This window comes from Nerophis lumbriciformis, linkage group LG03 (genome assembly GCF_033978685.3).
Source record: "Nerophis lumbriciformis linkage group LG03, RoL_Nlum_v2.1, whole genome shotgun sequence".
NCBI classification, from domain to species: Eukaryota; Metazoa; Chordata; class Actinopteri; order Syngnathiformes; family Syngnathidae; genus Nerophis; species Nerophis lumbriciformis.
In genome coordinates, this window is record NC_084550.2 from 30185773 (window position 1) to 30204283 (window position 18511).

Sequence of the window (18511 nt, forward strand, 5' to 3'; positions counted from 1 at the left end):
TGTGGCAGATACAAAGAGCGAAAATAAGTGCATTAAAAACAATACTTTTTCATTATTTTCATATACCTGATTAAAAGTCAAATACGGTTGATATATTTGAAATATCATTTGTTGCCATGTTTTTTGTGTGTGCACCATCAAAACATACATTTTGAACGGTTCGTTCATGACTTGCCCATCACTATGACTCTTTGGCCCCGCCCCTAAGTGACGCATGCGTGGAGGATATGCGCTTTGCAGCAAAGTCCTCCTTCACTCCACACGCTTCTAAGCCTCGCTACTAACTACACTTTATTCATCCTCCCTGTCAGGATAAACTCCACTCGTCTCAGTCAACTTTGGACATTATTAGGCCCGCTTAGCTTGCTAGTTGTTTTAGCGCGCTAGTTAGCTTAGCATGCTAGTTAGCTTAGCTTGTTAGCTGCTAACAAAGAGATGCGGATTTGATCAACGCATCGCTTAGTTAAGATCAAGTGTGAGCGTAGTGTTGTGATTGTGTGAAAATGTGTGAAAGAACGACAGCAGAGTACAAAGAGGAACTTTCTCGGACAAAAGAAGAGAACAAGAGACTACGTCAACTACTGGACGCTGTTTTTAAGAAACCTCAAGTTGTGTTACACAGAACCGGTTTGTTTACTTCTTACTCTCACATCTTTACTCACTTTATATTTCATCATTAACATGAACATGACGTGTTAGATTAATTGTGATTAATAGGTGTAGTCAGACAAATGATTGTTATTGTGTTATTAATGTGATTATCAGACAGCAGTCATTTCCTCCATCCATCCATCTTATTACGCTTATCCGAGGTCGGGTCGCGGGGGCAGCAGCCTAAGCAGGGAAGCCCAGACTTCCCTCACCCAAGCCACTTCGTCCAGCTCCCTCCCCCACACCTCCTCCCCCTTTTGTTTCTGAAAAAAGTCACTTTCAGAAACATCCAAAAAAAGGGCAGCAAAAGCAGAGGTGGAGGACAGGTCATGTTTGAGGTCAATGAAAGCCTTTTCAGCCTCTGTGGACCACTGGAGGGCGGCATTAGGGTTGCAGACCCCAAAGTGATATCGACTGACCCTTATAGCGATAGCGACCCTACTGGTGAAAGCCACAAAGTATGCTTATACATATTGACACACATATATAAGAAAAACACTAACCTTATGACGGATGCTTTTGCAATTGTTTGATTTGATCTTTCACAACACCTAGTGGCCACAATAATTAATTAAGTCAAGCTCATGGCGCAGAAAGTTGAACGATGCGGACACATTTGTTACTGGATACTTTCTGTCAGACTTCTGTTTTGGAGACTTTGTGTACGTATTAAGCAACTATAATTATTTGATATGCTTAAATGTGCTGTTTTAGCTTAGCTGTTGTGTAGCTGCTAGCTCCTACAGCAGGTGTGTCCAAAGTGCAGCCCATAGCTATGTTTTTAACCGACAACGGGGAGTGTTGAAAATGTGGTATTTGCGTGTCGGTCCAATCAGCGGCAGCTACGCCCTGTTTCGTCATTGGACCTAAGTCTTTGGCTTGGTAGGCGGGTACGAGCCTACCAAGCAAGGTGGTACAAGCACAAGCATAGAGGAGCCTTTGTAGTGGTGTCGCAGCTTGGTGGTCGTGCCGTCAGGTAACACCAGGAAGGTTCCTTCTGTGCGATATTGACTGCTGCTTTTTTCTCCCTGGACTCTGACTTCATATCTGGTGTTGTCCTTCAGACCTGGGCCAAGAAGCCACGTAAACAGTGGCAAGAATGTGGGCGATAAGAGTGTATGTGCGTAGGCATGAACTTGCACCCAGTTTCAACTGGAACTCAGGACATATGATTAGTTGCACGGCCTATTGTAATCTATATTAAACATTTCTTAATCACTTCATCCTTCATTATCTTAATTATATCCCAACTTTAGCTAACTGTAAAAATGAGTTACTTATTCTAGTCCATTTGTAAATAAATTGTTTTCCTAAATTAAAGTCTCCTCACTTTAACCAGACAGTCATTAGGACAAAAGACCCTGCGAGGACTTTGCCCTTCAAAAGGGAAAGCCCAAAAAAGGACCGTATTAAGATGAAGTCATCACATTTGCTATCAGGCATTTTATTTTTAAAATATTATGTTCTTGTTACTTGGGGCGGTATAGCTTGGTTGGTAGAGTGGCCGTGCCAGCAACTTGAGGGTTCTAGGTTCGATCCCAGCTTCTGCCATCCTAGTCACTGCCGTTGTGTCCTTGGGCAAGACACTTTACCCACCTTCTCCCAGTGCCACCCACACTGCTTTAAATGTAACTTAGGAATTGGGTTTCACTATGTAAAGCGCTTTGAGTCACTAGAGAAAAGCGCTATATAAATATAATTCACTTCACTTCACATGATATCTTGTTGTTCTATTTTCTCATTTCAAGGGGAACTGCACTTTTTGGAATCATTCACAGTACCCATGTAAGTTAAAGTTAAGGTCCCAACAGTAGTCACACACTAGGTGTGGTGAAATTATCCTCTGCATTTGACCCATCCCCAAATTCACCCCCTGGGAGGTGAAGGCAGCGGAGGCCGCACTCGGGAGTCATTTGGTGATTTAACCCCCAACCCTTGATGCTGAGTGCCAAGCAGGGAGGCAATGGGTCCCGTTTTTATAGTCTTTGGTATGACTCGGCCAGGGTTTGAACTCATAACTTTCCAGTCTCAGGGCAGGCACTCCAACCACAAGGCCACTGAGCAGGTCAATGGTTAATGTATCTGTAGTAGAGTGTCCAAATCTTAAACAGGAACAAAAGAGAATTTATCACAAGAGTTTTATTTACTCATAATCAAATGGTACAAGGTTGGATTGAATTGCCATGCACACTGACAGTTTCTCCGGAGAAACTACGTGGTCTCTTCCTGAGCAGGAAAAAAAGAAAAGCTCAGACTTGGTCTAACTTTGGTTATTTATACGCTCCCTGGTGGGTCAAGGGCCAGCATAACAAACGATCAAGATATCTTGTACAATGTCAGGGCGACCCGGCCTGCCATGTCATGTCCTCCCTCCCTAATGAATTCCGACCTCGCTCTCTCTCTCCGGACTTTGGCAGACACGTCTACATGCTTGGCAATCTTCTCTTTCCAGCTTTATACATCAACCAAATAACAAAAGGACAGAAATTCCACTACACATTCTAAATAGAAAATAAACCTTAGCAAAAGTTAGCTAACATTTGAGTCATTGGTAGCCGCTCTATTCTGCCTATAAAGTGCTCTAAATAACATCCTAAAACCCCCTTCAACATTTTAAATACACACTGTAAGTATATATGTAATGTAGTAACATTCTTAATAACATGTCATATTTACATATCTTGCTCATTTTAAGCATACAATGTCTGCTCTCACTGGGATGCCGACTGATGGGATGTTCATATCTTCCCGTTTAGATGAAGAATTAATCCTCACAAAGGGTAAAAAAGGGTGGGTGCAAAAGAGCGTAATTTCGTGTCTTTCTTGCCATCTCCAGGTCTAAGTTGGATGTCAAAGTTGACCAAGTTCTTGGTTTATGTCCACAACCTTCTACTACGTAAGTGAGAAGCATGATTTATAATCTAGAATTAGCTTTCACCATCTTAGAGGCGAGAAAGCAGCTCAGTATGTCAATATAGCAGCATAAGCTAGTTACTTCTGTGATCAATGCGCAGCTAAAAGTAGGTCCTTAACGTTAGCGCTTATAATAACAATATCGCTAATACTTGGTTAATATTCAGGTCACAAAATGTAAATGGAGTATTGTTGGCAGTTTTTGGATGGTTATTTGGAGGACTTTGTGGGTCTAATAGAGGAGCTCCCATTGACTCCAATTTTAGCTGATTTTTGCTCACGTTTATTTACTAATTAGAATACATAGAAATAAAAAACATATGTCTTACATAAGGATTGTGGATGATAGGCGACATTTTTTTTAAAAGTGCAGTTTCCTCTGAATTTGTCAGATAAGTAAACAGTCCTTCAAATTAAAGATGCAAAACAATTGAGGTTGTTTATAGATATTATCCACAATGAAGTTACAGTAAAACTAAGCAGACAAGGGAAAGTACATTCATAAACACATGAAGTACACATATGTGTAAGAATCATGTTAACCACCAGAATATCGTCTCGTTCTCCTAAAGCCAATATCGAGTATCCTTTGTTGAGCTGACCGTATCGTCACACCCTTAGTTAAAAGCACACCATCCCCATGACATGACACTTTCACGTGATGTAGAACAGTAGTACCACTTTTTAAACATATACACTAAGGGTGTAAGGGTACACAAAAATGTTGGTTCGGTACGTACCTCGGTTTAGAGATCACGGTTCGGTTCATTTTTGGTACGGTAAGAAAACAACAAAATATACATTTTCTGGTTATTTATTTACCAAAATTTGTAAACAATGGCTTTATCCTTTTAACATTGCTTTAAAATAGCTCTGTGTGTGATGGATGTGAGCCACCACTAGGCTGATCAGTGCAACAGCAGGCAGTCATGAATGCTAAGCATAACAATAACATACATATACACACAGGGTCCATTGCCAGGGTTAATGTGGTCAACATATATCAATCAATCAATCAATGTTTATTTATATAGCCCTAAATCACAAGTGTCTCAAAGGGCTGCACAAGCCACAACAACATCCTCGGTTCAGAGCCCACAAAAGGGTAAGGAAAAACTCACAACCCAGTGGGACGTCGATGTGAATGAGAGGACCGCAGATGTGTCGAGTGGGTCTAGTATAATATTGTGAAAGTCCAGTCCATAGTAGATCTAACATAATAGTGAGAGTCCAGTCCATAGTGGGGCCAGCCGGAGACCATCCCGAGCGGAGACGGGTCAGCAGCGCAGAGATGTCCCCAACCGATGCACAGGCGATCGGTCCACCCCGGGTCCCAACTCTGGACAGATATATATATATATATATATATATATATATATATATATATATGTATATATATATATATATATATATATATATATACATATATATTAGGGCTGCAACTAACAATTAATTTGATAATCGATTAATCCGTCGATTATTACTTTGATTAATCGGATAAAAGATACAAACTACATTTCTATCTTATCCAGTATTTTATTGGAAAAAAACAGCATACTGGCACCATACTTATTTTGATTATTGTTTCTCAGCTATTTGTAAATGTTCCAGTTTATAAATAAAGTTTTATAAAAAAAAATAAAAATATCAAAATAAATATATAAAGCCTCTGCGCATGCGCATAGCATAGATCCAACGAATCGATGACTAAATTAATCGGCAACTATTTTTATAATCGATTTTAATCGATTTAATCGATTAGTTGTTGCAGCCCTAATATATACATATATATATACGTATATATATATATATATATATATAAAATGAAAACTAAATAAGATAAGGCTCAGACTTGGTTTCTTAACAAAACCTTTCTACATATAAAGTGCAACATTAAACTGCTTCAAGTTGTTGCTCGGATTAAATAAAATGACAAAACTTTTCTTCTACATACAAAAAGTGCAACATTAAACAGTTTCAAGTCAACTCAGCCTCAGATTAACTTTTCTTTTCCCCCCTCAGCCTTTAACCCTGGTGACTTTCACTCAATCTTCATGTTTGTGGCCAGAAAAATCAGTTTATCCACATTGTGTGCAGAAAGAGCAGACCTGCTTGCATTTACATTGTCTCCAGCTGTGGAAAATACCCTTTCGCTGGGCACGGAGGTAGCAGGTATGGTGAGGTAGTGCCTGGCTAACTTGGCAGTAAGGGGATATATGGGCTCATTGTTCTTCCACTATAGAAGTGGGTCAAAATATAGTTTTTAATGCAATATGGTGTTAAAACTGCTGCTATCAAAACACCAACGGCATTCGTTATTGCTATAGCCCTGCCTGACTCGCCGAGGAGAGGCTGCTTGAATGTGGTGGTAGCTGTGTTTGTTCGTCTTTCTCTTCGTTGAAGCGATGTTATCCATTGTTGTATCGCACCGCGAAGCCGAAGTGTTCCCAAACGGGAGATCTTAACGAGGCAAGAGGGTCTCCCAGCTCTGGCTTTTACATGTTGTAGTAGCCCGGTTGCTGCTAGCATGCCGTGTGTTGTGCCTCGGTGTGCATTGTTTACACAACGTGCGGTGCGCTACTTAATATGTTCCTGTGGAAACCCGTTCGGTACACCTCCGAACCAAACCGGACCGTCCCCGCACCGAAACGGTTCAATACAAATACACATACCGTTACACCCTTAATACACACACATCTGAAGAATATAAAAAATAAATACATTTGGTGGGCCAAACAAAATGACTCGGCGAACCAATGTTTGGTATGGGCGATATGACCTAAAATCTATATCCTAATAACAATATATGTCACAATATATCATTTGGTATATGATTGACAATAGAAGAATTTCAAAACTGGTTACAAAGGCTCCTAATTTGGCAGCTGACATATGCAGTAACATATTGTGTCATTTCTAATTGTATTATTTTGTCGAAACAATTATTATTAATGTACTTGTTTATTTACTGTTATTATCTGGTTCAATCAATCAATGTTTATTTATATAGCCCTAAATCACAAGTGTCTCAAAGGGCTGCACAAGCCACAACGACATCCTCGGTATAGCCCACCGATTGATTGATTGATTGATTATCTGGTTACTTTCTTTGCGAAAATAATACTGGAAATTATGTAATATTTTACTGTATATTTCAGCAACTAAATTAGGAGCCTGTGTAGCCTGTTTTGAAATGGTTCTATTAGTAATTCTATATGAAATAATGTATCGCAAAATCAATTTTAAACCATATTGTCTATCCATAGTAAAAAGTCCTGTCGTCCTGGTTTGTTTTTATTGTCCTGTGAATAATGTTGTAAAGAGCAGCGTGTTTGTGCGTCACTGAGATTTCAAGACAGTTCATACGATAACTTGTTTTTCCTAAGTGCATGTAAAAGTACTGAATGCATTGTGTGACTGAGCAGAGATGGTGTGTTTGTCTTGCAGACATCTGTGTAGAACATCTTCACCCTGAGCAACAGCAGTGGAGCTTCAGGATGGGGACAGAGGAGCCACAGCCCTCCCACATTAAGAAGGAAGAGGAATACCCACTCATCCCCCATTTTAAAAAGGAAGAGGAGGACCCACTGACACCCCATTTTAAAGAGGAAGAGGAGGACCCACTGACACCCCATTTTAAAGAGGAAGCGGTGGATCCACTGAGCCCTCACATTAAGGAGGAAGAGGAGGACCCACTGACCCCTCACATTAAAGAGGAAGAGGAGGAACACAGCATCAGTCAGCAGGGAGAGCATCTTGAAGGACTGGAGGAGGTTGATGTCACCAAGATGCCAGTGACTGGTGTCCAAGTGAAGAGTGAAGATGATGAGGAGAAGAGAGAGGCAGAGCCTCCAAGCAGCAGCTCAACACAACACATGACAACAGAAGCTGATGGAGACCACTGTGGAGGATCACAAGCAGACAAGATCTTAGCTCCACTATCAGATAGTGAGGACACAACGTCACTCTCCTGACACTGATGATGAAGACTCTAAAGATGATGCAACATGTCACACTGACAACACTCACTTCACATGTTCTCACTGTCACAAAACTTTTAAATACCATAGTGATCTGAAAAGAAACATGAGAACACACACTGGAGAAAAACCTTTTTTTATGTTCAATCTGCGATAAAGATTTTACTCATAGGCACCATTTGAAAATACACAAGAGAATACACACTGGAGAAAAACCTTTTCCTGCTCAGAATGTGGTAAGAGTTTTGTAAGAAATCAAAGTTTAAAAGGACACTTGAGAACACACACTGGAGAACAACCTTTTTCATGTTCAATCTGCGGTAAAGATTTTATTCGAAGGGAAAATTTCCAAAAATGGGACCCATTACCTCCCTGCTTGGCACTCAGCATCAAGGGTTGGAATTGGGGGTTAAATAACCATAACAATTATTCCCGGTTGTTGCCGCCGCTGCTGCTCACTGCTCACTGCTCCCCTCACCTCCCAGGAGGGTGATCAAGGGTGATGGGTCAAATGCAGAGAATAATCTCGCCACACCTAGTGTGTGTGTGACAATCATTGGTACTTTAACGTGGCAGTGATTGTGGAAAAACAAAGCCTGATCTAAAGATGACATCTTGATCTCATACCATCTCAAACCAATTGGCCGTTCATTATTAAGTGAAATGTCTTAAAGTCGCTTGAATTTGTCTGTAACCAAGCAATGCTATGTTTTATCCAGTTACTCGATTAATCGTAAACATTTCCAGTAGAACACTTGATTAATAACATTTTCAATGGCCACAGCCCTATATTTCATGTACGATTTAATATTTAGCATGTAGGAGTTAAAATGTGTTTTGTTTGTGTTCTGTAGACATCCATCAGCTGATTGGACACCGAGAAGAATGTCTCCCTCATCTGCAGGGGGACAGTTTCACTTTAGAGGATCCACAGCCCTCACATTTTAAAGGGGACGAGGAGGATCCACAGCACCCGTATTTTAAAGAGGAAGAGGAGGGAGAGTGTCCTGTAGGGCAGGAGGAGGATGATGTCAGCAAGTTTCCACTGACTGTTGTCTCTGTGAAGACTGAAGAGCATGAAGACAAAGCACCTGAGTCCTCACAGCTTCATCACAGTCCAAGTAAGCACATATCACTTTATTCTCAGGGCATTCAATCCATCACACTTTGTCTTAGAAGACTCATCCAAGTAGGCTTCATCACTTCATGCTCATACACTTCAAGTCTTAAATCTAATCACTGGAATTCAGAGGGGAACTGCACTTTTTGGGGGAATTTTTCTATCGTTCACAATCATTATTAAAGACATGACGGTGGATATATAAAAAAAAAAATCACATTCTAAGTAGGGCTGGGCGATATGGCCTTTTATTAATATGTGGATATGTTTAGTCCATGTCACCATACACCATATATATGTGGATATGTTTAGGCCATGTCACGATACACCATATATATGTGGATATGTTTAGGCCATGTCACAGAGATGTTGACATGCAGAGTTTCAAGCACTCTTCATTCTCTAGCGGGTGACTTTTTAAATTATGCTACATTAGCAGTGCTGCTATTTTTTGTAGCAACGATTTTGCCGCATACTTGTTCACCATCTACCCGCTTGAAGCCAAACCACCGCCAGACAATGGACCCCCTGCTGTTTGTCTTGGGAATTAATTATTTGGGGGACGGCGTGGCGAAGTTGGTAGAGTGGCCGTGCCAGCAATCTAAGGGTTACTGGTTCAATCCCCACCTTCTACCATCCTAGTCACGTCCCTTGCTCCTGATGGGCCTGGTTAGCGCCTTGCATGGCAGTTCCCGCCATCAGTGTGTGAATGTGTGTGAATGTGGAAATAGTGTCAAAGCGCTTTGAGTTCCTTAAAAAGGTAGAAAAGCGCCATACAAGTACAACCCATTTACCATTTTACCATTTTATTCCTTCATTTGTTACCAGATTGGCACCTTCTTTCTCTCGTATTACCACTAGCACCACAGTTAACGTTACCATGCCGCTACCTGTCTGCTCCGTGAGAGCGTATGACGTTGCACACGTGACAGTATGTGACGTATGTAAGAAGGTGCGCTTGTTTTATGTCTCTGTGAGAAGGAGAGACAAGAAAGAGTGAGAAGAGCCTGTTGTGTAATGCCTGCAGCTAAAAGCAACTGTGTGAGAACGTATACTCCAATATCACCATAGAGTCATTTTCTATATCGCACAGAGACAAACCCACGATATATCCAGTTTATTCCATACATCACCCAGCCCTAATTCTAACTCATAAATGTAAATAAAAGTCCACTTGCAATGGAGCCAATGGGAGGTCCTCTATAACCATCCAAAATACACCAACAATACTCCATTTGCATTTTGTGGCTTGAATGTCCACCAAGTGTTAGTTGACTTGAGTTGAGTTGAGTTGACTTTGACTTTATTTGGAACATGCAAGCATACAACATGATACATCACACATGCATGCATACAACATGATACAACACACATGCATGCATACAACATGATACATCACACATGCATGCATACAACATGATACATAACACATGCGTGCATACAAAATGATACATCACACATGCATGCATACAACATGATACATCACACATGCATGCATATGACATGATACATCACACATGCATGCATACAACATGATACATCACACATGCATGCATACAACATGATGCATCACACATGCATGCATACAACATGATGCATCACACATGCATGCATACAACATGATACATCACACATGCATGCATACAACATGATACATCACACATGCATGTATACAACATGATACATCACACATGCATGCATACAACATGATACATCACACATGCATGCATACAACATGATACATCACAATTTCCAGTTTGTCTATTCAACATGTTGGAAGAGGAGTAGGAAGAAGCAGAGTTTATTTAATCCTACCCCTTTCTTTTACATAAAAGTTGCTAACACTTTTGTTCACTTCCTGTTCTCAATGTATTCACAATATACTCCATAAGTAATCACAATAAAAATAAATAAATAATAATGAGTGAAGTAAGTTATATTTCATATGGTGAGATGAGTTGTTTGATTGCTTTGCTTAATCCATTCCATCATTTAATTCCACATACTGATATACTGAAGGTCTTAAGTGTTGTACGTGCATACAAATGTTTTAAATTACATTTTTCTCTAAGATTATATTTCTCCTCTTTTGTTGAGAAGAATTGTTGTACATTCTTGGCTAGCAGGTTATAGTTTGCTTTGTGTATCATTTTAGCTGTTTGCAAATTCACTATGTGGTGGAATTTCAGTATTTTTGATTCAATAAATAAAGTGTTTGTATGTTCTCTATATCCAACATGATGTATTATTATAACTGATCTTTTTTATAGCACAGTTAATGAATGAAGTGTACTTTTGTAGTTATTTCCCATATTTCTACACAATAAGTCAGATATGTAACACTAGTGAGCAGTAGAGAATATGAAGTAATTTTTGGTCTAGAACATGTTTTGCTTTATTCATTATTGACGTGTTTCTTGCTACTTTATGTTGTATATTTTTACATGACATTTCCAGTTCAATTTATCATCAATCATTATACCTAGACATTTGGTATCATTTACTCTTTCAATTTATTTTCCGTCTATTTGTATTTGTGTTTGACTTTCTCTTCTACTGTTACCAAATAGCATTATTTTACTTTTACTGAGATTCAAAGATTGTCAAAGCATCTTTTTAATGTTCATTTCTTCTGTTATTATTTGTATTATCTTCTGTGTGTTCTCTCTTGAACAAAACACTGTTGTATCATCTGCAAATAATACTAACTTTAAATCTTTTATAACTTTACAAATGTCATTTATATAGAGATTGAATAATTTAGGTCCTAGTATTGATCCCTGAGGTACACCACAGGATATATTTAGTGTTGTAGAAGTGTGTTGGCCTAGCTTCACGTATTGTTTCCTGTTGGTTAAATATACTTCTTATCCAGTTTAAGACCAACCCTCTGATGCCATATCGTTCGAGTCTTTTGATGAAAATATTGTGATTAATTGTGTCAAATGCTTTAGTTAGATCCAACAACACTGCTGCTGCACATTTTTTTTACTATCTATTGCATTGCTCATTTCTTCTGTCATTTCAATTAAAGCCATCAAAGTTGAAATATTAGCTGTGTATCCATATTGGTTCTCTTCTAGTATTTTATGTTTGTTTGTGGAACTCTCTAATCTGTTATTGGACAGTTTTTCAATGATTTTAGAAAACTGTGGAAGTAAAGAAACAGGTCTATAATTTGTAAATTGGTGTTTGTCTCCAGTCCTATAAATTGGTGCAACTTTAGCTATTTTCATTTTTTTGGGGTATTTGAAATGATAGGTTACTAATATTCATGAATGGTCCTGAGATCTCTTCTAGAACCTTTTTTATGGTTTCCATATCAATTCCATTACAATCAGTTGAAGTCTTAGATTACAGGAATATAACTATTTCCTCCTGTGTCACATTACTGAGGAACATGGAGTTGGGATTTGGCTCTATGGTATCATTATAGTCCTCAATTGAAACTGGGTCTGGAATCCTTTCTTCCAATTTTGGTCCAATATTTACAAAGTAATTATTGAAGCGTTCAACTACTTCCTTCATGTTGTCATTATTTGTGTCTAAGAAGTATTGGGGGTAATCCCTCTTAGGCAAATATAAACTTTGGCTTCAGTTTATTCCTTTTTCTGTCATTCTTTTTCTTTTCTTTTTGTGTGTAAATGTGTATGATTGTTAAATATGTATCATCTGCACTGTTAAACTGGTCACACAGAATGGTTGATGGTTGATTATATGATGGAAATAAACTTATTTCATTCAAAAAAACATATGGGATGCGGGTTGTCTTACGTCAGCACCAGAAGTGGTCAAATCATCTGTTCACCTGGCAGGTTTTTTGGGGATGAATAGGGAAGTCCTTCTTTAGCTGCCGTCTTGTTTTATCTTATAATGCGTCAATGTTCACTTTTGTATGCACATTAAATCAACAACAAATCTTGACTTTGGAGCAATGTTCACAGACTCTAGTATTTGGCTCTCTATTAGATGTGACAGTGCCTACCTCTTTAGGACCACCCTTTCTAGATATATAAAGATGTGTATTTACAACATTAATACATACATACTATGCAAATATAAAAAAAGGTAAGCTTTTAGTTAATTTTAATAAATGTTGTTTTAAATGTTTTGTTTGTAATTGTTTTTTAATCTTCATTATTTACTTCAAGTTATTACAGTATGTCTCTATATACATAATTATGTTATACATTTTGGCCAAAGGAGGCAGATTTCAATTTCTTACTCACACTTGTTATTACATATGTTGGCCAGAGGGGATGAATAGAGAAGTCCTTCTTTAGTCCTTCTTTAGCTGCCGTCTTGTTTTATCATATATTGCTGCCTTTGCACCTGTCAATGTTCATTTTTTATGTACATTAAATCAACATTATTAATATTAGATGCAATGTTATTGGGACCATGATCTATGTCATCACTTGTTCACACCTCCTCATATGGAAGATACTTTTCCTTCTTCATGTCTCAAGAACACACACACACACACACACACACACACACACACACACACACACACACACACACACACACACACACACACACACACACACACACACACACACACACACACTAATGTATGTGTCACCTTCTTGACAACCTCTGAAAAATGCCTACCTCTTTAAGACCAGCATTTTTAAATATATAAAGATTTATATTTACAACATTAATAACATATACATACTATGCAAATATAAAAAAGGTAAGCTTTTAGTAAATTTGTTTTGGATTTAGTTTTTTGTAATTGGTTTTCAATCTTCATTATTTACTTCAAGTTATTAGATCTCTCTATCTATCTATCTATCTATCTATCTATCTATCTATCTATCTATCTATCTATCTATCTATCTATCTATCTATCTATCTATCTATCTATCTATCTATCTATCTATCTATCTATCTATCCATCCATCCATCTATCCATCTATCTATCTATCTATCTATCTATCTATCTATCTATCTATCTATCTATCTATCTATCTATCTATCTATCTATCTATCTATCTATCTATCTATCTATCTATCTATCTATCTATCTATCTATCTATCCATCTATCTATCCATCTATATATATATATATATATATATATATATATATATATATATATATATATATATATATATATATATGTATATATACATTGTTTTGATTCATTTCAATATCTTACCTACACTTGTTATCACATATGTTGACCAGATGTTGAGATATTTGCTGGGAGTCCATATTGGTTCCCCACCAGCGCATACCTGCCAACTACTCCGGTTTTCCCGTAATTAGTACGGTTTTCATCAACCTATTCCGGGTTACGGTTGCAGTGATAAAAAATACGGTTTTTCATTAATTAAAAAAAAAATTTTTTTTTAAAGTTTTATTCACGAAATCGCGTAACAACAATGACAATCGACACTGCTTCCCGTAACTTCCTATCGAGCCATTCCGAATGCCATGCGCGAGGCTACTTATAGCACCGCTGCCAAGCACGAGGCACCTGTTGCCATTGTTTCCAAACGAGCGAACGATCATGGAATCAGCAGGAGAAAAATCGCAAACGAGTCTTAAACCGAAAAGAAAACTGCAGTCATTCCGTGAAAAATATTCAAAAGCCTATCCGGGAATAATTATCCGTTCCAAAAAGGGTGAAAACTACGCGAATTGCACCTTGTGCAGACAAGATTTTTCGATCAGACACGGAGGAATTAGCGATGTAAAAGACCACGTTGGGACAAAAAAACACAAGTCTAATGCCGTTGCTAGCGATACAAGTGGAAAACTTTCAACGTTTTTCGGATTTTAGCCACAAAAAGGTAATGACACCAATGTTATCTATTGGAATTGTTTAGTACTGTTATACTGTTAAAAGTGTTTATACTATTTATGCTTTCAAGTCCAAGTTGAAGAAATCTTGTTAAATGTTGACAGCATAACTACCAAAATACAGAAGTATGTCCTTAATATTTTTGCAGTGCTATTTCTGTTGAAAAGTTAAAATGATTACATTAGAGATGTGATGTGCCACTTTTCAAGTGTCTGATGGCTTAAATTAATTTTCATTAATTGTTCATATTTTGAATTCTTTTGAAAGGCTTACAAAAAAACTACATTTGAATTGTAATTCCATGCTATTGACAGGACTATTAATTTTAATGAAGTTAGCTTACCATGTTTACAGTATGATAATTGTGATAGAAATGTGAATTTTAGGCACAGAATATTTTTTACAATTGAACAAGGCAGTAGATTATACAAGCTTGGACAGAAAGTTAATAATGACACCAATTTTTTTTTTTATGGAATTGTTTAGTACTGTTTTACCATTTGTTTACTGTAAAAAGTGTTTATACTGTTTATACTTTCAATTAACAAATTGAAGTCTTGTGAAAGGTTGACAGGATAACTGGCATTAACTGTCAAAATAATTTCAAACTATTGAAGTTAGCTTACAGAATAAACATGTCAATCAACCCATATGATTTTTGCTGTAATATTTTTGTTTTGAAAAGTCACTGTGACTGATAGAAAAGTGATGGTTTTAGCAACATTTTAACCTGTCTGAATGCTAATAATCATTTTGCGTCGGGGGGCGAACCTGAACCCCCGACCAGGACTTTGTCCTGGACCTACCGGTGCCTGCGGCCCCTGGACCCTGGCTACTAGGTTTTTCTGATTTCAAAAGTTGGCAGGTATGCCAGCGTCCCACTTTTGTTGATAAATAAATCTAATCAGCTATTGAATAGCTTATCCATGATTTTGGAGAATGGTGGAAGTAATGAAACTGGTGTGTAGTTAGTAAACTGGTGTATGTCTCCATTCTTAGAAATTGGTACAACTTTTGCAATTTTCATTTTGTCAGGGAATTTGCCGGTTAGAAATGATACGTTGCTGATATATGTCAGAGGTTCTGAAATGTCTTCTATAACCTTTTTTATGGTTACCATATCTATTCCATGACAGTCGGTTGAGGTCTTGGATTTACAATGTTTTACAATTTTGATTATTTCTTCTTTTGTCACGTTCTTAAGAAACATGGAATTGGGATTTCTGTCTATGAGCTCACTCAAGTCCTCAACTGACCCATCATCTGCGTTTGGAAATCTTTGTTCCACATTTTTTCCGATATTAACAAAGTAATCATTAAAACGTTCAACTATTTGGTTCATATTGTCATTTTTTGTATTTCCATGTAGAAAGTACTGGGGGTAATCTTTCTTAGCAGCATTTTTAATGATGCTATTTAGGATGCCCCATGTTGCTCTCATGTTGTTTCTGTTCTTCTTTAATAATTGTCTGTAGTATTCCTTCTTACATGTTCCTAGTATACCAATTAGTTTGTTTTCATATTTCTTATACTTATTTTCTGCCTCTCTAGATGTCTGTGTTATTAATATTCCATATAATGTATATTTTTTGTGACAAGCATTTTTCAGTCCTTTTGTCATCCATGGTTGGTTGTTTTTCTTTTGCTTCTTACGAGTTCTTTCCATGGACAACATAAACATTGATATTATACATGTGGGCCAATATATATATTTATAAAAATGCTGTTAAATTTAGCTTTGATGTGACAAGCTACTTTTGCAGTGTAGCTTGTAGTGTAGCGTGCTACAATTCTCTGAGGATAGCTTAGCTACATTTAATTGAGAGTAACTTGTAGCTTAGCTTACTACATTGTCCAGGTAGCTTGCCCATCACTGTCTATTTGGCCTAGCTCACATGTCAATAGTTTGAATACTGCAAACTTCAATACAGTAACACCTCATTTGTTCTGCAGATGTCCAGCGGGTGTCAGCGGGGAGTCATGAAGAGGAGTGGCACACCAGTGTGAGACAGAAGGAGCTACAGTCCCCCTCCCACATTAAAGAGGAGCAGCTTCATGATGAAGATGAAGCTCAGTCCTTACAGCTTCATCACAGTCAAAGTGAGGAGAACAGAGGGGCGGAGCTTGTAAGTCAACACATCACAGAAGCTGATGGAGAGCATTGTGAAGATATAAAGTCAGAACCAGACAGCATCTTTGCTCCACTGTCAGACATGGACCACATGATGTCACACTCTTCTGATCACAGTGACCACATCCAAAAACCTTTGGAGAGTAAAAATGACTCTAAAGGTGATACGAGACATCACACTAACAACAAACACTTTGACTGCTCTGAATGTGGGAAATCATTTAGACAGAAGAGAAATTTTACAAGACACATGACAACACATACTGGAGAGAAACCTTTTACTTGCTCTATTTGTAAGAAGAGTTTCTCCAGAAAGGGTGACATGACCACACACATGAGAACACACACTGGAGAGAAACCTTTTGCTTGCTCAGCTTGTGCTAAAAGATTCAACACTAAGAATGACATGACCACACACATGAGAAGACATACTGGAGAGAAACCTTTTACTTGCTCTGTTTGTAAGAAGAGTTTCTCCAGAAAGGGTGACATGAGAACACACATGAGAACACACACTGCAGAGAAACCTTTTGCTTGCTCAAATTGTGCTAAAAGATTCAACACTAAGAATGACATGACCACACACATGAGAACACACACAGGTGAGAAACCTTTTACTTGCTCTGTTTGTAAGAAGAGTTTCTCCTGTAAGCAAAGCATGACCACACACACGAGAACACACACTGGAGAGAAACCATTTTCTTGCTCAGCTTGTGCTAAAAGATTCAACACTAAGAGGGAAATTATATCGCACATGAGAACACACACTGGAGAGAAACCTTTTGCTTGCTCAGCTTGTACTAAAAGATTCAACACTAAGAATGACATGACCACACACATGAGAACACACACAGGTGAGAAACCTTTTTACTTGCCCTGTTTGTAAGAAGAGTTTCTCCACAAAGCAAAGCATGTCCACACACATGAGAACACACACTGGAGAGAAAACTTTTGCTTGCTCAGCTTGTGTTAAAAGATTCAACAATAAGGATGGCATGATATCACACATGAGAACACACACTGGAGAGAAACCGTTTAGTTGCACTGTGTGTGTTAAAAGGTTCAGGTTTAAGTATCAGGTCAGTAGACACAAGTGTGTAACAGTCATGGAAGCTGCAGGGATGTAAAAACACTTAAACGGTGATTGTGCTAAATGTAGTTTAAAAACACAGCATGTTTAATAAGAATGTATATTTGATGTTGTATGTAGTGCTTCTCATCTTCTAGTCTTATATGTTGTCCTGTAGTTACTGTTTAAGTTGTGTGCATGTATTGAGTATTATATATGTAGCTACTATTTTATTCTATCTTCTCATCTTAGAAGAGAGGACATCTTATTATTTTCATTGGGTTTTTTTCACACATTTTTTCCATTGCATTTTATTGATGTTATTATCCAATTAAAAGTATGAATGAATAAAATGGTTAACAAAATGTGGACTCTGGTAGATTAGCAGCATTGTTACATCATGGATGTTAACTACTGCAAAACATCAACAAAGAAGAAAAATGCTGAAGTTAGCAACACATCACTGAACTTTAGAGCCATCGTGAGTGGAGTTGTTTGTTTTTATTGCTGCATTTGTACTTATTTCACCTCACATCTTCACTTTTAATCCTAAAGTCTTCTTCACATATATTGTTGTAGGCTTCCAACATTTATGTTTATGTGTGTGTGTGTAGTCTGTGGAAAGGGTTGTTGTCCCTTGTGGATCCAATTGTTCACTTGCACAGATACATCTTTTTCATCATCATCATCATCTACATCATCAGGCAGTAACGGTCCACTACAGGACGAAACTTTAGCATTAATGTTTTAATATATGTGTGACCTCATTAATTCCTTGATAATAAGACTAAAAATACAGATTTAAGCACTGTATTAGAGTGCCTCTTGTAGTAC

At 37.8% G+C, this 18511-nt stretch overlaps 1 protein-coding gene across 1 annotated transcript; it reads left to right on the forward strand.

The window, feature by feature from the left end:
• The first annotated feature begins 285 nt into the window (after positions 1 to 285).
• Positions 286 to 18231, forward strand: LOC133575833 (uncharacterized). The gene is made up of 4 exons (XM_061928703.2): positions 286 to 627; positions 7012 to 7512; positions 8399 to 8665; positions 16431 to 18231. Exons 1-4 carry the CDS (start codon positions 504 to 506, stop codon positions 17492 to 17494), a joined length of 1956 nt encoding a protein of 651 aa, XP_061784687.1. The 5' UTR covers positions 286 to 503; the 3' UTR covers positions 17495 to 18231.
• The last annotated feature ends 280 nt before the right edge of the window (positions 18232 to 18511 follow it).